This window comes from Molothrus aeneus, chromosome 33 (genome assembly GCF_037042795.1).
Source record: "Molothrus aeneus isolate 106 chromosome 33, BPBGC_Maene_1.0, whole genome shotgun sequence".
In the NCBI taxonomy this organism is placed as follows: domain Eukaryota; kingdom Metazoa; phylum Chordata; class Aves; order Passeriformes; family Icteridae; genus Molothrus; species Molothrus aeneus.
In genome coordinates, this window is record NC_089678.1 from 634,165 (window position 1) to 658,435 (window position 24,271).

The window sequence follows — 24,271 nt, forward strand, 5'->3', positions numbered from 1 at the left end:
TTAAGCTGAAATTAATGCCTACCAGCCTGACATGGGGCAGCACAAAGGCACTGTCTGTGATTGTTGTGCCCTATTTTTAGGTGTAAGGAAAGAGCAAACAGCATTGGATAAATCTGAGACTGTGTCAGCATGGGTGCTTCTCCTCTGTTTCATTCTGGGAGACATGAGCTAAGGGAAGCGGAGGCTGCTCCCCCAGCAATGATATCCAGCACTGTCATTTTGGTGCTGAGCTGCAAAAAATTTTGAAAATAAATGCACAGCTTACTGATATTTATCAGAAAACGATTTACTCAATATAGAATCACAGAATATCCCGAGATGGAAGGAACCCATTAAGATCACTGAAGTCCAACTCCTGGCCCTACACAGGGCAACAGATTCATTTTGCACTCTTGCTTTTCACTTAAAGATTCACTGGAGGCAAAAATGGTACATTGCAATAAATAGCTGAAAAAAAAAGACTCTTCTGTCCAAGGATTATGAGGTGTTTAACCTCAATGCTTTACTTTGCCAGAGGGAAACTATTCCCTTTTTTGGTAGATCTGGTTACCAGAAGTGATAAAACATAGCTTTTGGTCATTATTATACTCCTGGATAAGCTAAATCCATGCAGGACAGAATGAGATATGCATCATATTGTACATTCTCCATCAGAACATACAATACAAACTAAATCCCTGAACGGGAAGAAAATCCTTGTGTTTTCAGAATGTCATTGACCCTATTTGAATTGCTCCTAAATATCAAGTTAGCTTTTGCTGTTACATCAGATGTAGCACCTATGTGCTTTATCATTTTAACAATCACTCAGACAACAAATCCAACAGATTAGATTGCCAAAAAAGTTTTTATAAGCCTCCCAATTTAATTTTTTTGCTACGATGAGCAGTTTTCCATTATTTTAATAATGAATTTTATCTAGATTTTTTTTAAACATGCAGTGTTCATTGTAATTGTCTGCACTTAGTTTTACTTGTTTGGATCTCTAAGGAACAGGACAACCCACAGCAAAATGATCTTGTAGAGGAGAGAGAGAATTCCATTTTTTGGTAAGTTGCTTTTTTAAGGTTTTATTAAAACAAAGAAGATTGCAACTTACTTTCATGGGTTTTCCCCATATAAAATTTCAAGGAATAATCCAAAAGGATTTAATATTTTTTAATGTCTAAATTATCAGGGTGAAATTATCTGAAACTAACTGCTATTTCATCCCATTAAAATGTCAATGTTGCAACTTTTCTTAATGTTGTACACATGACTGTTCTTTTGCTTAAAATTAAGCAAAATGCAACTTAGCAGACCAAAAATCAATATGCTATTTGGCAACTGTATTACAGATGTCAATTCACATTTTTACAGTTGAGACATCAAGTTTTATAAAAGTTCCCATCTGCTTTTCTTGCTGTGTTCTTACTTACCTCTTCAGTTCCAAGTGAGCATCTGCTCTACTTTCACAGCAAATAGGAGCAAATAAGATTACCTTTCTGTGAAGAAAGCAACTGTAAGGAAGGTGTTAACAATAAAATAATTGTCTGAGCGATTCTTGCTCTTACTGATTTAAATTCAGCGTAGAAATTTAAGCTTTACTGACCTACAGCGTGCCTACTGGATAAAACTCCATGGAGTGAGGCAAACCCTATATCCTTAACTAAGCCAGCATTTCACTCACTCCCTTTCTGCTATAAAATCAATATTAAACTTTATTAACCTACTCTGCAAAACTAACAGGGAGTTTTGACACCTCTCATGGACAAAATTCTGGCTCGTGCCAGATTACAACGGGGAAATATGTTTCCATCATGGCACCAAAGATGGAAAAGGTCACTGCAATCCTATTAAGAAACTAAATGTATTCTCATTTGCAAGTTTAGTAACAGTGCTGTGAGGAATGTCCTAAGAAGATGGGTTGAGGACTTTGGACTTGTCTAATTTGGAGAAAAGGAAGCTGAGCAGTGACCTCAGTGCTCTCTACAGCTTCTTGAGGCAGGGAAGTGGAGAGGTGATCTCTTCTCCCTGGAATCCAGTGCTGGGACATGCAGGAATGGTTCAAAGCTGAGCCAGGGGATATTTAGACTGGACACTTCTTTATCTAGAAGGTGGTCAAACACCTAACCAGACCTTCTTAGGAAGGTGCTGATGTCCCAGTCCTGTCAGTGTTCAAGAGGCATTTGGACAATGCCCTTAACAAGATGCTTTAACTGGGTCAGCCCTGAATGGGTCAGGTGATCCTTGCAGGTCACTCCCAACTGAAATAGTCTAATTTATTCTAACCCTGTATAATTCATTATATGCTAAAATTAAAACTTCTATAAATTTATAACAGGTGATTTGAAACTGAAATGATCCTATTATAATCAACTCCAAGGCTGGGGGTATTGTTGGGTTTTTCCCCCCTCTCCTTTTCCTCACTGCTCTATAGGGATGGTATCCACATATGAGCCCAGGATTTACCGACCAAATCTTCAATTAAAGGCTCCTCAGAAACCCATTTTTGCAATACTGACTTCTAATGTCTTTCCTCTTTTATCTTTACAACTGACTAGGTATTATTAACCACTAAGAAAGCTGTCTCTTTTCCTTTATAGCATCTACTTGGTTCACCTATCTTGAAAAGGAATTAAATCATCTTCTCTGTAGGAAAATCTGAGAGCATATGAAGGAGACAAGTAATATGGACCCTCCAAACACTTTTCTTGTATTCTTCTTTCCCTAAACTTTTCTCCAACGACTGTAGCCACTTTTAAACACTGCTCCAAAACTGTCAAGATTGCCATCAAGCATACTTCAACTGGATTCTCCCTGCTTTAAATGACAAAGTTTATAAATTTAAAGTACAATTTAAAGTACATACTTCTTCAAAAGGTTTAATTGAAGCTATATACATATTCCTTAAACTTTTGAAGCACTGAATGCAGGACTATGTAGAGCACTGCCTGGCAAATTAAACAAAAGTTCTGATCTATTAAAGAGAATTTAAAAAAAGCTTAGTAAATTACCACCATGAATCATTATTTGAAAACAAGCCAACAACTAATTTGGAGCAGACTAATATTATTTCAAGATCTTTCACAAGTCCTAAACCATTAGTCTTTTCTCTTTTCTTGGTAATTACAGTGAAATTAATAGATATGTTTTGGGATTTAAATGATGACTAGAGTAGTTTTCAACATTTTTACTGGCAAAAAAGTCCCTTCCTTATTTCAAAGCTGTTTTTATCACACTTCCCAGTTGAATGGAGCAACACAAGGTTATGGCCACATCTTGGATTTCTCTGACAAACAGGAAATTAACATGACTCAAGGAATCACAACATACACAGAAGAAAACCCCCATCTCATGATACCACCAAGAATGAAAATGCCCAGGAGTGCCTATTTTTATGATGGCATCTGTCCAGGCAGGCTGAAGTACATGTTCCTATAGGTATTAAAGACTGATATTAAGCACATGGAAGTTTGGCTCTGGAGTCGGGAGACTTGGAGTGTCATAAATCACACTTCAACTGATACATGCTTCAGTCTTCCTTCCTGTATAGATATAAAACTTTGTGATCATAAGCTACCAGGGAGTTCAGTTTTGCTCTCAGAAAACCTTCTTTGTCCAGAGAACTTTTCTAAAGATAGACTAAAAGCACTTAAAATTTCTCCAGATTATTCATCTAACCATGGGGACAAACAATAGTTTTTACCTTTCTGATCATTTAATCTCTTGGAGCAAATGAAAATACTGTTACTTCAGATCTTTGTTCTAAATTTAGTCAAATATTTCTCTTCAGTGTTGAAGTCCTGTTCCAATATCTGTGAATTTAGTAATTTATATCACTTTTAAGTGATATAAAACAAATGTCTATTCAACATAATATATTTAAAAGGATTTAATATGTAATTGCACAAAGAAGGCTCTCTAGCTTTTGCTAGTGCTAATGAAAACTTGTACATATATAATGCAACATTATCTTTTGGATCTCCTGACATGAAATTTGTTTTGTATGCTCAGTAAAAAGCAAGCAAAAAAAGGGAAATATTTATTGAACCTTTAAGAGCTAAATACATCCAGTATGGTAGCTAAAACCCCCAAAAAGCGCTCTAGGATTGAACAGACTATAAAACAGATTTAACATAATCCATGTTCAGCAAAATGTTTGCAAAAGTTCATCTATTTGACAGAATAAACTAAACATCTTACAAACTGGAAAGGTAACATAAGAATTTTGAGGCAAGGGATCCTATTAACATGCTAGAAAATATGGGAGAAGTGGAAGAAGTGATGCAAATCAGCTTTTCCAGTCCAGTACATAAATCTATTTATGATTTTACTAGAAAAGAACCAAACCAATCCTAATTTGCCAATAGTGAGACTAAGCTCTCTGAAATATCAGCAGGATTTCTAGTTGTAACTTCCCTTACCTCCATTGATCTGTCAGTGGTACCACCTCATTTCTATTTTGCATTGATAGTCCAGTTTTTAAGAGATTTCTTTATTCAGTAGAAACTCGTTGTAATTTTTGTGTAGCAAAATCAATGCCAAATTGCTCAGGTACCCTCTGTATTTCCCTCTTGTACTGTGTTTAGGCGTTTTGTTTTGTTTTGCTGTTCAAGCACCACTGACCAATTAAAAGTGTGGACATCTATTATTATTCACTAGGAGATGAAGACAACATTGAAATTATCAGAGAGGAAGAACAAGTGATTTTAGAAGGAGTTAGAGACAGAAATAATGATGGTAACTCATAAAGAGCTTTCTAAAGGTGATGTTGATAATTTGCACTTTCCCCCATCAGAAGAAGACTCAAAACTTTTATGTAGGAATATGCAAATCTTTCAAAACCCATCTCTTAAAGAGTGATGAAAATCAGGTCATTGGCCATGCATAGTTTAGACTGTTGCTCTTTGTTTACTGGTGTTGTCTTACTCACATTTGAATAAGACATTTACTACAACGTCCTACTAAATTAAAAGTACATGAAAACAACCATACATCATCAAAATATTCCAACAAACTGACATAATTTTGGATGTTGTGGGTTTTTTCTAAGTGCATATAAATGCTCAGTTTTAAAAGTCATCTCAAACCCCACGCCAATTAGTCCTTTTCCAGAATGAGCACAGCTGATGGTGGTTTTCCAGTCAATTTAGTACAAAAGAAAGGAGCCATTTTTTTATGGTTTCCCTCCCATAAAGCTGAGTTTCCTGCAGCTTTACATCTTCTAAGGACAGCAGTTCAAAGGCCCAGCAGATTGCTAGTTATGAGTGAGCTCCTCTGTTGTTCAGGGTAAGGTGAGGGATACAGGGCACAGGAAATTCAAGCACACACAGGACCTGAATTTCCTAAGGAGCAGAATCTACACAGCAATATACAGCCAGGCTGGTCCTCAGCTGCACTCACACCAAAGTACCAAGCACCACCTTCCCATGGCAAAACTGCTTGATTCCAAACAACCTGAAGTCTAGACAAACACTAATGTTTAATTAGTACAATTCCAAAGCCTGCAAAAATCCCCTGGACAGCTCAGAATGACAGGTTTTTTTTTTAAGGCACTTAATACTTTCTTAGCCATGCTATTTTTAATTTGATCAGCCACCAAATTATAAATGGCATTTTTATTTGCATTCTACTCTCTGTGTGTCAGCTCTTTGCTTTCAGTTCCAGAAAGTGCAGCAAGTTGTTTCAACAGCCAACAATGCACAGTATTTATCATGGGAAGAGTAAATGAATTAATAAAACTCTTAAGGTATCACACTCAGAGATCATGCAAGACTAAAAATAAAAATGTGTGAAAATGAAGAAGCACAGCTTAAATTAGACTGACATGAAAAAGTATTTCAAAGAAAGAAAAAAAACCAGTTCATTTGGTCACAGGGAAAACCTAATTTTCCACACGGGCTCAACAGAGAATCCCACATATGGACTCAGATGGATGCATGAGATGGCTTCACATTCCTTTTCTTTTTTCTCAACTACATCAAAATCCCAAATATGCCATTGGGTTGTTAATGCTTCATAATAAGGAGAACTCCTACTCTGGCATAGAAAAAATGGCTTAAATGAGAACAGAGAAAGAATTTGTATTATTTCAGGAACTCCTGATCTATAACGTGAACCAAAAGATTTGCAACACTCTGAACAATGAATGAAATTATGGTCCCAGCTTTTGCTTTTTAGTTGCTAAAGGCTGATAAAACATTTCAGAAATCCCACTTCCAGAAATCTGACCTAAAGGTTTCTTCTTAAAGATTCCTGTTTTTAATCTTCTTAGGGGAAGGCAGAAAGGTTCCTTTATTAATTTTTTAATCATTATATGCACATGTATTTTGTACAAAAGACATTAGTATACAGTTCATATAAAAAGTGAAAACTAAAATATCTTTTAATGCATCAAAAAAAGCAGACGCTAACAACTTTCAAAATAGGATAGGTTGTTAAAAAAGCTCAGTGGAAAAATTTTTGTGAACAGTTCATGTTGCTGAACTGAGGCTATTTGAAAATATTTTATACATGTGTATATGCAAAATCAGCTCCGCAAGCCATGCAGAATGTACTAGATAACCATTATCCTTTTCCTGGAATCAAGCAGGGAACTGTTTCATAACAAAGTCTTGTTATTAAGATTGGTATTTGACAAACATTTCCTTGCTTTTTGAAAAATCAGAGGAGATTTTATTTTTTTCTGGTTCTAATCTTTATGCCAAATAACTAGAAGGAAAAATCTAAAATGGGTAAGAGGCAGCTGTAGTGTTCTATCCTCACTTCACAGGTTTTTCATTTCTACAGAGCTTTGTTTTAAAGTATTAAATAAAGTGTAAGTATTCACTTGTGTCTGCAGTACTGTTTGAACAGTGTGTGGTACAGAATGCTGAGACAGAGCAGAACCCAGAGTCCCAGAACCATCACATAAATCTGCAATGCCGAAACACTTCAAAAGAAGGTTTAAATAAAACTAAAAGCAAGATGTACAAAAAGTCTGGATGTTTTAGCAGTTTCCTGATGCTGTCTTTTGCCTTCTTCAGAATATAAATTGGTCTAACAAGCAAAAGTTAGCAATTTAAAATTCAGCAATTTAAACTAACTAAGCTTTAGGAGCTAAAACCTCCAAAGTAGGCTGGTTGGGGATGAGGAGCAATTCTTAAATTTTAGCCAAAGTAAGGATTCTGTAGGGCTTTAAACAGATTTTACTTTCCTGTTCCAGCTTGAGATGATTGCATGATCATAGGGAGATCATTCCATATATCCTTTCAGCCTGTTTTTTTACCACAGATAATTCAGATGCTTTTCAGAACAGTTTTCCTTACTTGTCTGCCATAGTCAACAGCATCAACAGTATAGTCTAAAAAAGTAAACAGTGGGTGACACAAAGCAGGTTCACCCTGATCCAAGAGGGCTTGTTTGAATTTATTGGATTGATACTGTGAAAGTGCAAGCACTGCATAAACTGGCAGTCTGGAGCATTTTCCTTAGCAGCGGCACCAGCAGTTCCTTCACAGCTCCCTGACCTCTTCTGCCCTACCTTTTATTTCTGAGTCCACAGACCTAAGCTTTCTAAATTTTATCATCAGAGAGATTCCAGCAGAATTGACATCAAGATTAAGAGGCACACAGGTAGCTTTTAACTGGTGTTTTCCCACCAAAAACTTCCCATACATGTCTGAAGGAAGCAATCCAATTTGGCCCCAGAGATATCACAATTGTTATTACGTGCCTTCCTCAATCCTGAGACAACTTCCTAAATGATCTCTGCACATCCTTCCTCTGCCACTCCTACTGATATGTATACATTCCTATATGAAGAAGCGGTTTTGAAAAATACCAGGAAAGATTGTAAGAGTTTTCTAGCTTTTTAAAAATGCTACTATTTAGTTCTTCTAGAGAACTATGCAACTGTTCACTATTTATTTCATCCTCCTTTCATCCCACTAAGCATGCTACTGGGCTGCACATTTTTACTTTTCCCTAGGGACTCCTAACTCAGTGCTTCCAGTCATTAGGGATCAATTTTCATGCTTCTTTCACAGCCTTACTTGCTTGGTTTCCCCTATTTCTACCCACCCTGATGAAGGCTGCTGATGACTACAGAAGCCACAGCAAAGGAGGGGCAGTAACTCATATCTTCCAGGGTGTCCAAGCCCCCAGGTTTCTTGAGATACATAAGTGCATTCCAACAAAAACGGATACTTCAGCATGAGCTCTCCAAAGGGGCAGGATAGAGGAACAAAAAAACCATCCAACAGTACTGAAGAGAATTAAATGTGCCATGCTTGTACACAGGTAAATTTAGAAATGGTTAGAGCAAATCAAACCTCAAGACAACTGCATTGTGATATGGAGAGATGGCTGGAATTTCCCAGGGAGTGTTTGTGTGGTCAAGATATTATGGCCACTGAAAAAAGGAAGTATGAACCTGTTCACATAAGCTACTTCTTAAATATGTGCACAAAACAACACAAGAAACTTTACTCAAGATCTTCCAACCTCAGAAAAACATCTAAAAGACATCAGAATCATTACAACCAAATGTTGACCTCTTTTACCTATTTTTACAATAGAATTTTTTACCACAATCATCCTGCAAAACATCAACCACTAAAAATATTTCCTTTTATGCTACAGAATGTTTTCACCAACCTAAAAAAATTAACAGTTGTCCAGACTCTTAAGATGCAGTGGATAGATGATGTTTCCATGTAATTTAGTTAAACTTCAAAGCTGAACCCTCTACAAAATTCCATATCCAGCCAGCTTTAAGAGGATAGGACAAGTGTGGCATTATTTCAATTAGTCTTTACTCACTCCAATCTGCAATGATATACCAGAGCCACATTCCTTTAATATTAGGTCACTGACAAATGTTAAGCCTTGGGCTTCAAAACCTGACAAAGCCTGTTGTGCTGAAACAATTGGTTACCTACCCAGAGCTGTAAGCATCGGTGATACAGTCTGCAAAGAGTGTTCACCCTCCTGTATCTAATCACAACTTTTCCCCCTTCTTAAAATTATAACAATATTTGAATGCATTTTTTTTAAAGAAAGAAGCTAAATTAAGTGTTGTTTGACTACATACTGAATTTAACTAATGTAGAGTATAAGAACCTGCATTTTAAATAACCCTGTTGAAACACGCACATTTCATAAAGCTGGATGATTTCCAATGAACCTTGTAATAAAAATACCTGGAGAAGCTGCTGTGCAGATTATAAGCTCAAACTGCAATAAAATTAAGAGTGTGCAACAATGATCACATTGAAATATCACAGAAGTCTTACTCTTCTGTTTACAGGAAGTGACCTGAACACGTAAAAAATAAATACACATTTATCACCCTATCCTTTTCAGCCCTGCCAAGGAGCTTCAAATGAGGCAGTTTGCTTCCTCCTCAGTGCACATCCATCCACCTGCAAGACTGCATCCAGTTGCTCCCAGTTTTTACCATCTCCAACATATCTACATTGACAGTGGCCTTTCTGGGTGATAACTTCACAATGCAATGACAGACTATTGTATTTAGACACACCTTGCTGAGTATGAAGAGAGAAAAGAAGTCTTTGGTTCCATGCTAAGTGATAGTCAGATCAGTATACACTGTCCATTACTGCAGCCATGGGCAGTTTACAGAGTGAAAAGGCATGGAAGCAGTACAGTAATCATTTGATAGGGATATGCAGGGTATGCTAACAGATAGAGCTGGTTAAATAAGTATAGGTGCTTTAAAGGTTGGATTGCATCTTTCGACTGCTAGCAGTAAGACAAACCATTTATCATAAATCATTGTTCATAATTTCTGTACATTTTTGTAGAAGTGTATGGTATGGCAAGGAAGATGAAAAAACAGTGTCTTGGCTCAAGAGCCCAATCAGAGCAGTTCAAACATTTTTTGCATCTGTGAAGCATGACTGAAAACAATTTTTTATCATATCCAGAAGAAATTTTCACTGTTTTTATTTCTAGACTAAAGCCAGAAACCCAGACTATGGATGGCATTTGTTCCCTTCCTCATGACTATGGAATACAGATGAAGTTTAACAACCCTGATGCACAGGGAGAAAAACAGTGAAATCAATGCAACCATTCCAACAGTTTGAAAAGTATGATGATCCTACAATAGTTCAACTTCCCTCATACCTTTGCATACAAAATTATACAATGTCTTTGCTTGACGAATGGGGTGGAAAATACATGTCTGATTATAAGCAGTTTCGACAACTAAGATTTTTTCCATTTCTAAGTGGAATAACTGGCGGGAGAACGCTGATTTGTGCTCTGTATTATCATCCCTATTTTCATCTGCTTTTATCTTAGGGGAAAAAAGTTTTATTCACTTTGAGTTTTTCCACGTTACATGTTTTTCCCCGTCTGATATTTTTAGGAGTTTAAAATTAGCTCATATATTTCATCAAGACAAAATCATTGTAACTGACCGAGAAACACTTACAGCTCCAAGTTCTTGTATATGGGTGCAGATGTTGGATAACAGGGAGAAGGGTAGTTTTAATGCTCCCATGAAAATCCACCCCTTTTAGCCCAACTGCAACTCAGAAAAAATAATAACATTGCTTAAAAGCTTCAAGGTGTCTTCCTTCAATGGGAATTTGCTTTTTAGAAATTGCTTCTTAGATTGGCTGATTTTGCCCAGGACCAGGAGGCTGTAGAAGATTGTTCTTGTGTTTGTTGCTCCCTGAAGCTCTGGAACTCCAAAGCTAACAAAAACAAAGAGGCAGATTCTTATGAAATAGAGAACAGAAAGGACTAAAACCTAGAGCAATCCCAAATTCCACAATCTGAGCACAATTTTGAAGTTTAGCAGATAACCTACACTGAAAAGACATGAGGGCAACCCACGGAACCAGCTGACCTGACAAAGAAAAAACACCCCGAACATTTGAGAATAGGATTGTTGAAAATATTTTTCAATGCATCTTTTTAAGGAAATATGTATTTTGATTAGACTGTGCAGACATACCAGATCTTTCAGTGTATTCTTAGCTATCTCTACTGGTTTGTTTTATACAATAGAGGTGTACCCTGTATCTTCTGAAAGAGCTAATAAGCTTCCAAACAATCCCCAAGAAGAAAAAAAAAACACCAGTGTTTTTTTTCTCCCAAGAAAGAACTATTTCACTTCAGGAATATTCATGGAGCCCAGCAAAACAAATCTCCTGACTTGGTTTCTCCTGGAAATAATGACTTGATAATGCATTGAAAATTGATCTGTAAAATCACTGGGAAAGAAATTTGGTTCATCTTCCTTTCAGATCTCCTACTTCTGTAAGAAAACAAAATAGTTCAGGGAAAGATTATCCATGCTGAGAACTAAGAAATAATGCAACCTGCTTACCTTATCCTGGCTAGGTGTTGCTGCACAGGCTGATGCTGGAAATGGTCAGGCCACTGATGGTGAAGGCAGAAGGATGGGGAGGGCTGAAGACAGCAGGCAGGATGATAGACAGGGGTGTGTTTTTGGCAAATAGAGGCTGAGTACTCAGTGTGTGGCTGCATACAGCACGAGGTCATAGGAGATGATGCTGAGCTGCCAACCACTGAATGACATTCTTGCTTGCTATTATGGCTATTTAAAGAATGATGGTATGGACAAGGGTGGCAGCATTGCGACAACATCTGCTGAGTTCTTTGGTTGTCTAAAGGCAGAAAGGATGGTCTGATTGTACCATTTAGTTGCAGGCAGCCATTTGGACTTGGTTTTGATCTTGGTGTTTCCTTGGATGGGAGTTGTTGGACCGTGATGTCTCTGTCATTAGCTGCAACAACCCCTGGGCCAGCAGCATTTGACAAGATGCTGCCATTGCTCAGGACCACAGAGTCACTGGTGTTGCTCATAGCCATGCTCCAAGTTCTCAGTGGACACGTGATGTTCCTGAGGAAACAAATAAAGCATAGTTTAGAGAGCTGCAGTGTTTTCAGATGCTCAGAAATAACTTTAAATTAACATGAGTAAAGCTCTGCTCTGAGCTTCACCTTTTGCAACACAGGGAAACAGGGAAAGGAGCCATGCACACTGCCAGGAATGTCTTAAAGTACTTAAATTTGTTCAACAAAATGTTAAGAGTGAAGTTATGTCAATTTTCAGTGATTACACCAAGTTATAAATCAAATTAATAGAGATTTGTCAGTGTCTGTGTCACAGCTAACAAGTAATGGCTGACATGCACAGAGCAAAATCATTGTGCAAAAAACTAAGCTATAGCCACTATTTATAAAAACAGATTTTGGTATAAACATTGTCACCACACCTTGCACTGCAATATGCCTGTGTGCTTTGAAAAACTGCAGGAGATGAGCCCACACAATAGAGATTATTTAATAACCAATAATGTGCTGGTTTCAGTAACCTCCTTTCCAATTTCTATTAAAAACAAGGCATATTCATGTTTATAAAGAAATTTTGATATGCCTTATTTGAATGAATCAAGCTATTTCAGGAGACATATCAAATTTTATGAATAGTAGATTAGATCTTTAGCAGAAGCTCAAAATGAACTGTTGTGAATACTAAAAAGATAGAATACAACCACATGTTTTTACCGGGTTGACAAAAAATAATCCCAGGATTGAATAATTGTTGATTGAGAAGCTTTCACTTCTCGGCAACATGTACTCTAAAGGCAGTGCATAATGTAACGTGTCGTAAATAAAGCATATGAAAAGATTTTCTCCTAAGGTTTAAAGGCAATATGTAGATAAATGAGAACTATTAACATTGTAGAAGTGATCACAGCTCAAGATCAAAACTTGCGTGAGGTGCTTACAGCAGTCAATTTTTCCCATCTTAACTATAACTTTGTTTTAATAAGATAAAAAGGTAAATTGGAGATCATTATTTTGATAAATAACATGAAAGGTCAAACACCACACTCAGATAAGAGTTTGCAACCCAATTTACATGACCCTGGGGGAGGGAGGAGGGAGCATGAAAAACACTGATTATGTGCTACTTAGAAGAATAAATCAACACTTCCTGAAAAAACAGAATCAGTTAATTACAACTGCTTTGACTTTTTAATACCGAATTTAATTAACATCATTGTAAGTCCAAATTGCAAGGCTTGCATTACAGACAACTGAACTTTGCAGGGAGACACAACATACATAGATTAAGGCAGATAAGCAAGGAAGTTTCTAACTCATTTTCTTCCCTGGTACCTTTGCTGAATGCTCAGAGAGCTAAGCCTGCCCAGCCAGCTGAGCTATTTAATTGCCTGTATGCTAATTCTGAGCAAAGTGCTTTGCAGACTGGAATGTTCCCCCTGGCAGCCCCCCGTGTAGCATCTCCCTGAGACAGAGCTAAATCCCCCACTTCTGAAACAAAAATTAATCCTCTGCTATTTGTTCTAGATCATGTGCAGAGCCAGATGCCCTGGGAAATCACTTTCATTTAGAAACCCACTCACAAGAGGAGAATATGCTGCTTGACAAGCAGATTTTTCCAGCCTTCAATTCCACACATTCCTGACAGGTTTCCCCCCTCCTCTGGCCCAGGAAAGTCAAGCCCAAGGAGGACTTTCTGCTGAGCATAGAGAGCAAATTCAAGGGGCTGGCTAAACTTCAGTTTGGTCAGAAGAGATGTATCACTTATGTGAAATTCCACTGTGTATCAGCAGTCTGGTTTTCTCTCACACTGCAGGTAACATCAAACCTCAGTGGACACTGAGAGAGCTGGACACGGAGGCAGAGAAAGCTCCTCTCCAGGTGTCTGGCAGCATTTTTGGAATTTCTGGCTGCTTATTTTTACATTCACTCACATAAACATAGGCTGCACAGTGATGCTGCTCATTTGTTTCTAAGTTAGTTGGATTCATCCATATCATCACTTGAAAACTGCTGTACACTGCTCAAAATTACTGTCTACTCTAATAATCGAACAGAAGGGATAGAGAGACTGCAAATATCTGATATTTCAGGAAGAGAGACACATATTCTTTTGCTTTAAATCCAGGACACTTAAAACATTAATTTTCAGTAGCTGTTTTCAACCACTTCATGAAGGAAACCAAACATCTCTGTGCCAAACACAGATGCCCAACATCGTGCCCGCAACTGCTGGGCAACCTCACCACAGACACACGGCCTTGGCCCTTCAGTGTATCTGTGCCCCTTGAGAACACTGACGTGGCAATTGTAACTTTTGTCCATACAGCTCAGCAGCCTCCATTAAATACAATCAAAGATAAATGCTTTATTTTCCACAGATATAATAGCTACCTGCGTACCTTTTGTTCAGAAATGTTTTAGAACTACTAAATAGAAGAAAAGATCCTCAGTACCACAACATATAATTCTGCGTTTGTTCTCCTGTTGAACAAACAATTAATGAACCATTTCAAACATTAAAATTTTAACAGATAGAGCTAATTCATTCTTTTTTCTTAAGCCTTGAGGAACTCTTGAGTTCCGTTCATTTTTATGGACTCTTTTAGAAAGGCAATGGAAGCACCTGTTTGCCTTGAAGTTCTTTCAATAACACATTAAAGCAAGAGTACTTTGCATGCTAAGGTAGCCATTGGATTAAATATTTTATTCAGTCACATCTATGAAGAACTGGGACTCAAACCAATTCTCTAGAATGTGAGCTGGGCTGTACATTTTCATTTGGTTTAGTAACTTTTCTCTTTTGAGTCATTGAATTTGACCAGGCTAATGTCATCTGAGTTTTGTTTCACTCATGTTTGAGAGGATTAGAAATTCTGTACTATGGTACTTCATTTGTGTCCCTCTTTACAGAAGTGGCTGTAAATCCACTGACAGCAAAACTTTACCTGCAGCTGTCACACCAAAATATATTCTTAACTCTCCACTGCATTTTGTCTCCTCTGCCATAATTGCAGTGACTGGGAACTTAGAGAGATGTAAAACTGGCCCAATGAAATAGTTAACTGAGTCTTTCCTTTAGAGGATGAATAAATAAGCCAATTAAGATGTGACACGTAAAAGCATAGTAAGATTTTTAAGATGACATGGATGGGAAATCTAAGAACATGCTGACCTTGAAAAAAAAGAATCTAAAAATAGGAATCTTTGAAAACTTAGTCTTTGAAAATTCTGAATTCCTTCAATGTTGAAGTTCATTTTTGTTGCATTCCTCAGACTGCTCTAGGACCTGGCATTCTCCAGTAGAGTGGGGGTTTCAGACTTATAAAAATTTACACCTGAAAGCTTTGAAGCTGTGGACAGGTAGCCTGAACAATGAGATGGTAGAAAATACAGGTTCCAATGCAGGCAGAATCTCCTACTTAATAGAAGATTAAATACAATTAGAAAAAATGTTAATCTACACATTTAATATATGCCACGTCTCTGGCTGGACACAAGGTATTTTAAATGTGATCATCTCTGTAGAAATTATGCCAGTTGGACTGATAAAGGAAGAAAACCAAAATCGTCTTTAATTACTGCACTCTTGATAGCAGTAACTGCTCAGAAAGGACTTGAGCCATGCAGTTCAAAACAACTCCTGGAAGAGCATAATATCTGGAATGTACCATGGTCTGCAGTGGCAATGTTAATTCTTAACAGTTTTATGGAGTAATCCATCTATTATTTGTGGAGCTAACAAACAGGGAAAACAGCTCACCCAGTAGACAAGCATTGCAAGCGCTTCGGGAAACAAAGTAATGCTGTACAACACAAACTATGTGGGATTTGGTGTTTCCCAACTAGCATGTTCTTTTAAAACTTGGATTAAGTTCACCTGCTCCTTTGGCTGCAACTGAAACAATTTTTCATTGATTTTAGTCTCTTTAAAAGAAAAAAAAAAACCAAAAAAAACCAACCAACCAACCAACCAACCAAAAAAAAAAAAAAACAAAAAACCAAAACAAAAACCCACAAAAAAACAAAAACAAAAAAACCCAACCAGACTTAAAAAAACATTGGTTCAACAAATCCCATCTGGACTCAATGTCTGCAATTGGGAATGATAGAAATGCAAATCCAAGAAGGAATGACGTAGTGGAAATTTAGTAAAACCTAATATATTAGTACAGATAATTTATAGATTTTTAGAAGACAACAGAGAGAACAGCCAAGTGTTGAGGGTTTTTTTAACCATGTAAGAAAAAGAAAATATTCCAAATCTGTAACTTGCACAAAATGAAAACTAAACTGTTGTAAGACTTTAGATTTTTCATTTAAGGTAGGAAAGAATTCAAATTTCATTTCAAAGTTACCTAAAGCTTTTCAGCTGTAGTCAGCATTGCACCACTCAGCCAGCCGAACCAGCCCAGGCTTTATGAACTTCACAGACCTGTCAGCTACAAAGCATCATAGTTATGAGATAAACACAATGTCCAAAGTAACAAAAATGTCTTTTCATGTAAAAATTCATCTAAACCAGCTGTATTCTAGAAGCAGTGCATTTCTAAAATAAGCAACATTTAACAATCCCAGTGCTAACTGGTGAGACTCTTTCCAGATGAAATATGATAATGGCCTTGCAGTACTTCAAGATGCTGAAATTTTCCATTGTAGCCAACAGTCTTACTGTCTGTAAACTCAGTTAAATCCTCTCCAGCCTTCGTCTGCTCTGCCAGCCAGTGCACAGCCACTCTAAAGGAGGGTTTGCTCCTCCTTCACATTACCAGAATTCTTTGTATATTTGCTTTTTCTCCATGCCCAGAGAAGTAACAGGTGGTGTCTGGTGTTTGATACTGGGTTTCATGTGAGATGTCTACGTATCTATCACTGCAATGGTCTTTAGCAAGTCAAGCTGCTTTTTAATGCTTCACGGTTGTTGATCTCCATTTTGGCTCCCAGCTAGACATTCTTCAAATTCTCCAGCTCTTACTCCAATGCTATCATATTTGGTGCTTGGTTTCTCTCAATACCTCAATTCTTGCTCTTCCATTTCAGCTGTTAACCCCTACCTCTTCCCTGAAAAGCTTTCTCTGTACAAAATACAGGTGCTTCCCAGAATGAGCCATCCCTGTGTTCTCCTTTTTTTCCCCAGGTATTTCAAGTACATTAAATATAAGCATTTCAGCTTCAGAAAGTCTCAAATTCTTATTTCACCAACGAGCAAGTTTACCTGGTGTATTTATTAATGCAGCCATTTCACTTTGAGAATTGGTACAACACAGCTCCTATTTTTGAGAAATGCCATTATGGTCAGTGTGTTTTCTGCACAGTCTATAAATACCCATATTCTCAACTAATGTCACCCTATTAACAAGCAGATTTTCACCAATCTAAGTCCTTGTTCCATGAGGTAGTAGTTAGCAGACAATTATGAAGCAGAAGAGGTTTGTAGAGGGGAAATTTCCCCTCCTCCAAGTGTTCTGAGAGCCAGCTGTCCCTGCCATACCTCTTCCACAGCCTTCAAGGCGTTGAAGCTGTCCTGTTCTGAACCTGAGACTCTATGAGTTCATTTCCTGTGTCGCAGGCTGGCTCGGGAACCACAATTCCTGTGACAGGGAGTTTCCAGATGTCACCATGCCAGCACCACAGCTCATGGCTCACAGATGGGCACTGGCAACCAGTGTTGCCAAGCTGACAAGAACCAACCCACCAAAGACAGCTGTGGGGTGAGAGAGCTGGGAAAGACTGCAAAGGATGGGAAAAACCAACCTCTTCAGACCCTCAGAAGCAGATTTTCCTTTGCTTTTAAGCTAAAGTTACTTCTTCTGGCACAGAGAACAAACAACAGCAGACCATTTCCAGAAATCATTTGCAGGGCTTCAACTACATATATCAATGGTAGTGCTTTAACTACGAAGTCTTTTCAAAGTCAAAATTTACAATAGATATAATCAGACTATGGATAGAAGCAACAACAAGGAGCTCTGACTTCTCTTCCAGAAGTTTGGTATGATTCTAAAGTTTTAATTAAAAAAAAAAAAAAGAAAAAAAAGCATATCTATGTAGGGAAAATGGAAGAAAATGTATTAAAGTCTGAAAAAGCTTCAAATATTCTGAGTTTTGGAATGAGATACAGCTAGAATCAGAAATTATTGGAACCATTCTACTTCAAGAAAAAATGTGCATAGTTCTGGAAAGTAGGTGTATACCTCAGCAGAGTTTAAGAGCCCAGAAAGCTGTTAAAAAACCCCAAACATTGCTTACAACTGCCACACTGTCATTGCACTAAATCTTATTTACACAACTTACTGACTTTCATTACCATATGAAAGACTTTCAAGTTTTTGTAATTGCAAATATTCTGATCCAAAATAGCTCTAATGTGCTTACACAGGATAGGAAGAAATTAAAATACGGCTCTTTCTGGCTGTAAGAAGAGTTACTTGCATTGACAGTTCCACAGGTTTTTTACTTCATTATGCTGTGGGACTAACATTGAAATTATTACAGTTGTAAAGGGACACAAAAGCAACACTTTAAGCTACAGCTCCAGCGATACCTACCAGCACCCCGGCTATATAAATGTTACGTAAGAGCTTAACAAACCACTCCACCATCTTCTTAGAATCAGACTATCTGTTTTCTGTCCAAATTTAAAAGCTGTGTTTGAACACAGTAACATAGTCATAAGAATTGTTACTAATATTAGCATTTTTCTTCCAATTTTAATAGGAACGCTAATATAATCTCCCTCTACAGTACATTAAATAAGGCAAAGAATCAGTGAGACCGTCAGGGCACATCAGGCAGGTACACACTGGCAGTCACACCTATTTGATAAACACAGAGCATTTTTGCACTTGGCTACAGAAAACACAGCAAAGCACTTTTACACTATCAATCCAGAATAATTTTCTTCGAAAAGTAAACATGGGAGTTGTTTGGTCCCCCCCCCCCCCCCGCTTCATTTCCCAAGCTTGAGTGGGTTTAAACTCTCCCATTCGCTGAGCCGTGCTCTGAAGGTCAAATGATAAACCTCGTACAGCACTTTTATCACAGCGTATCTACCCCAAGAGCCGGATCTCGAGTCGGGGCGGGGGGGAAGTTTGCTTCCTCACCAGGCTCTTCAGCTCAGGCAGAGTCCGGTGCTAAACTCTCCGGCATTTCTACCCAGCTGAAAAGTCTCTCACAATCCCAGGAGCCCACTTACATTACAAAGTAGCATTGCAGTATAAATAACGCAGAGTTAAATCTCCATCCCCGCGCTTTCTGAAGGCACGGCCAGGTTCCAAAGCGACCCAACAGGACGCAGCTCTGGCCACTCACCAGCCGCAAATTGGGGCAAATGGGCAGGAAGGAGGCGGCAGCCCAGTCTCGATCCAGGTATCCCCCGGCTCCGAGCCCGCTGTCTCCGCAGCCGGAGCCGCTGCTCCGCTCACCCCAACACTGGCCCCGAGCGGGGAGCGCCGGCAGCCGGGGCCGCCCCTCCCCGCGGCAGGTCCGGGTTCTGGCAGAGCCTGGCGGCTCCTCCCTGCTCCTGCGGCTGCCGCGGGAGCCCCGGGCCGCTCCTCGCCCTCGCTCCCGGCCCCCACGGATCCGGTTCGGACGCGGGGCCGAGCCGAGCGCTGCCGCCACACCTGCCCGCGCCCACGGGGACTGCGCGCCCCGCGGGCTCCTCGCCAGCCTCTCCACATGGAGAACACGAGTGGCACTGCCTTGGCACCGGCTGCTGCAAAGGGAAAGAGCCGAGGAAGGCGGAAGACTGAAAAGAGCTCCGGGGCTCATTTGGAGTGCCTTTCAAACTCACTTCAGCCCTCATTAGCTCCTAGCAAGGGCTTTTTTCCCCCAAGCACCAAGCTCTTACTTCATCCTTTAGTTGTCAGGCCAAATATTGGTGTGTGGCTACAAATCTCCAACAGGTCTCCAGCAACAGAATACCTACTGGGATTTAAGGGCCTTCACCCCACCAGATTTTACGATATTTGTACCTAAAAAAGCTTCACCCATAGAGGAGTAATTGCAGTTCATCTCCACGTATATCTCAGATCACCATTCTTTATAAGACTTTATAAATACAAAAATAATTATTACAGACTATTACTGCAAAAAACTGAAAATTTCATGGTTCACAACTCAAAATGAAAAAATAGAGATTACCAAAGTCTGGAGATAGTTAACTCAGCTCTAGGTAATAACGTGGAGAACATGGTACTCGCTCACTTAGCAGAGGTGTTCTATGAGGAGCTTAAATCCTACCAGAGGAAGTGCTACAAACAGGTCTCAGTCTGTGGTTTACTAGAATATTACGTTCAAACTAACTACAAAAGCCCATAGGCTCACAAGCCTTGTGTTTTGGGAGCTGACTCCTGGTTTTTCCTCAGCTCTGGGTATCTCAGATACAAAACTCAGAACTGGTATCTTCCTGGGGCAGATCTTGTGAATCAGTCTCTGTAAATCCAAAGTAGATCACAATTCACAGGCATCTGACTGGCTTTCAGAAGTGCTCTCCTTACTCTCTATTGAAATATGGGAGTTCTGATTTCAGGGTCAAGTTGAACTAGTTGGAGCAAAATTAATTGCTCATCTATAAACACCTTTACTCTTTGTAAAGCAAAAGATTTAACCAAAGGAAAGACTGAAGCGCAATTTCCCTTAGTGTGACCTTAGAATTATGCATTCCAATTGTGATACAAGTCAGCTTGTATCACACAAGGTAGCTTTTCCTGCTAATTGGATCTGGTCTTTAACAGGTGGTGAAAAACCGTGCTGCTTCCCCACTTCTAAGGGGAAACTTTTTTTGTTGAACCTGTCTTACTTGACTTTCTCACTGAGCTTAAACTGGGAAATTTCACTAGCATCAGCTGCCATCTCCACCTCCCCCACAACATCAGTATCCCATCTAGAACATAATTTTTCTAACATTAATGGATTCTCTAACAGAAAACTTGCTTTCTATCCAAGATAGAACCATTCAGCATTAATGACCGAGGACAGATTTTATGTCAGAAATGTATTTTGCTCAAATCTATTTATTAAGCAAATCAGCACTACTACAAAGCAGGTAACTCAACCATAATTCAAAATGAAAGTAGGATGGCAATACAGTATTCACTTTCTGAATATCTGAAACACATAATATAGCCTGGAAGCACCAGAAGAATAATCTCAAAGTTACTTTTCCAAAGTCACACAACTCCATGTATTTTTGAAAAACATATCTACTAATAAAAGTATTTCTGAAATGTGTCAGTATTATTGTGTATCAGTTCACTGCAGATACTGTGTCCCTTGTATTTGCTAATCACCTCAAAGAAATGACAAAAGGCACATAATATTTGCTCACCGCTTTTATATCGAGGAGGAAAGGGACCATATAAATCTAAAGGATTACAGTCTATTAAGACTCTTTAAGATTATATGTACTGCAGAAAATAGTGTTAGTTTCTAAGCACATAAATTTAATGCAGATACTTTGTTCCCAAGGGTGACTGTAAAACAAATGTATAATGTATGTTCAGTGATATGCTTAATAAAAGTATTTGTCCAAATGGGATTTAAATAGTGTATCATATATTAGAATTACAGCCTTGTAGTAGATTATTGCCCTTACAGTACCTGAAAACCAAACTCAACACTAAGTGCTGAAAAACCTTTTCCCCATGTTACACTTAGGCCCTGCAGAGCCTTGGTTGCCCTGGGTCCCCCCAACATATTCCTGGTTTGGACATTTCCATCATCCACCCTTTAACATCCCCTTCTGCACCACTTCTAATGTTGCTACTTACCCACCATTCATCTCCAGCAATAGCAGACAAATGCTGACTTCTTTATTTGCAAGTGATTAAAAAATACAACTAAGCCCTACAGCATATGGAATGCAGGATCCTGTGAAAAAGAACAGAAGAACTTAGAGTGATTCAAGGCAGAGTGTCAGATTTGATCTGTGGAAGCCTCGAGAGGATAAATAAGTTTATCCTATAAACTGTGCTATTCACTGCCTGGAAATGCATCTATGCAGGGAATCTGGAGGACATCTGCACTACTAATTCAGCCTTGGTTTAATTCAAAATGATCCTCAATGTATCAGGAAGTTCTGTCCATAGGTATACAGATCTGCCAATACATTTTACAAGTACTTTGATTGTTCAGGCAAAGAAAAACTCTTTAACTTAGAGAAAGCATCTCCTATGATAACTATTTTTCTATCGTAAGTCGTGTTTTTTTAATTGAGATTTTAATATAACATTTTTCACAGTATACTTCATGAATAAAATCAAGTAGTAGTAAAAAGACTAATACAGTTCCCAGATTTATGTATACAATACTTCAGAAAAAGATTATGAAGATAACCATGGTAGAGACTCAAAGGAGCTGTAGTCTGTGCAAGAAAATGAGCCTAAAAAACTGAAGCTTGTATTTACAAAGCAGGACAGAGTGTTGTAATGCATGAAGTTTTCTCTCTTCAAACAAGATACAAAGAGCTGCAGTACTTGGCCATGACCCTTCCATAGCCTCTCCTAGACTGAAGACATCAGGCAATGCCACTGAGTGCCAGCCACTTCTCTGACCTCTGTCGGCCCATGATCAAGAGCCATGACTAAGCTGCTACCCTTCTACCACAGGAAGTGCAGCTACACCTTGAACCTTTTCCTGGCTGGATGCCCTCACCTGCCTTTCTGAGCTTAATATGACATTAATTACAGGTTCTTCTTGTCACAGTGTCACTCTTCCAAAGAGAGATCCAGAAGACGCTGAAAGACTTTGAACATTGCATGTTAATAAGAGAGCCAGCGGAAGTCTTGGGTGTTCTGAGGACAAATGGGTGATGAAGGACTCAGCAAGTGCTCAGGAAAAAAGCACAGAGGCTTCCAAAATCTTTAAAAGCCAGACAGAGGGCACAAGAGGTGCTGTAGAAATTCTGATGAATTGCTAATGAACTGGGGAGAATAAGGGTATACAGAATAAAAGAACCAATTAGAGGTTAAAATAACAAAATGAGTTCTGCACATGGCACATGTACTCTGCACATATTTTATTACAGCTACATTGAATTTTTATTACTATTCCTATCCACCTCCAGAATTTCCTGGCTGGTGGGTTTTTTTATTTCTTGGATGCAAAAATCTCTGTTGCCTTTTAGATGCCATAGCACAGTACTCACAGTAGGCAATTTACCAAATGCCTTTTAAAATAAACAACATAGCAGGAAAAATATTGGTTGGTAGGAACCAACCATTCATTTACTACTTTTCATACTGAAGTATATTTTTGTGCAACACTTGAGATAATACGAATGTAGCAGAACCTTACTCAGAGGCACACAGGGCACAGACCAGGAACTTCCAGCTTCTAGCAGCACTTAGGACATGCCAGCACCGCACTGAGAATTGGGCTGAGTCAGCTTGATCCATCAGAGATTACAAGGTCTAGACTGCCACTGATCCTCACACCTGACAACCTGCAGAGATCCAAGAGCCTACACGGTGTTCCCAAGTGTTCTTGGGTCCAGAAATATGAGGCACAGACACAAAGTGACTTGAGACTGCAGCCATGCCAATGCGAGCTGTCTGCTCCTAAGCATAAACTGAACCTGAAAAGAGAATGCCTGTGTCCATAAGGAAATGAAGTCAGAAACTCTCAAAATTGGCATTTGGAAGCCTCTGAACATTGGAGTTAATTGGCAACCTCTGTTATCTATCCAAAGAAGAAACAAAATATTGCAAAATATAAAAACAAAAGTAGCCAGCAATGAAAATCTGGCACTTAATCTGTAGATTTATTTTTTTGAGATACAGGATGAAGAAAATGCAGTGATTGAAATTCAAGGTATTAAAATCTGCATCCTCTTGCACTGATATTCTTCTATACAGTTTTTTCTTCCCCTTGAAGTGTACAAGACAGACCTTCTTATAATTACAGGTCATACTATAAGCAAAACTGATTCAGTATCATCATATACTTATGGCAGAAGCCTTAAGTACACTTACAGACTCTACTTACAGACTGTTGCCTCCACAAAGATGAAATATTGTCTGATCAATAGAGGACATGAAGTACATTGTCCTTCTCCAGCTTCCACTCATCCAGACTTTATAATGAAATCTTTCATAACTGATAACCTGGAGAAAGGCTGAGAATTAAGTGAGTTTACAGGCTGAGAAATCTTTAAACCTTGCAAAGCAGTCTTTCTCCAGCACTAGTGACAGGGGAAAAGTTCAGACATGCTCACTGTTCATGCTCTATTCCTTGGTTGTTTTTTGGGCTTTGGTTTGTTTGTTTGTTTTGGCTATTTGGGGTTAAGATATGCAAAAGACATCTTGCTTGGATTTGGGAAATTTAAACTCCACACACTACATTCAATAAACCAGATACCAATTTATTCTTTTTAATATGCTGGAAACTGGACATTTAAGGTCACATCAGCTTAAATAAAACTGAAAGTCAAAGCACGGAAATAAATTTCTGGGGCAAA

The 24,271-nt window shown here is 38.6% G+C and overlaps 1 protein-coding gene across 1 annotated transcript in view; it reads right to left on the minus strand.

Annotated features, from left to right (window-relative positions):
- DISP1 (dispatched RND transporter family member 1) overlaps positions 1-24,271 on the minus strand; it is an 87,476-nt gene that overhangs the window by 20,113 nt on the left and 43,092 nt on the right. The window contains exon 2 of the mRNA XM_066568470.1: positions 11,327-11,863. Within this exon, the coding sequence (XP_066424567.1) occupies positions 11,327-11,832 (506 nt within the window). The 5' untranslated portion in view covers positions 11,833-11,863. The remainder of the gene's footprint in view (positions 1-11,326; positions 11,864-24,271) is intronic.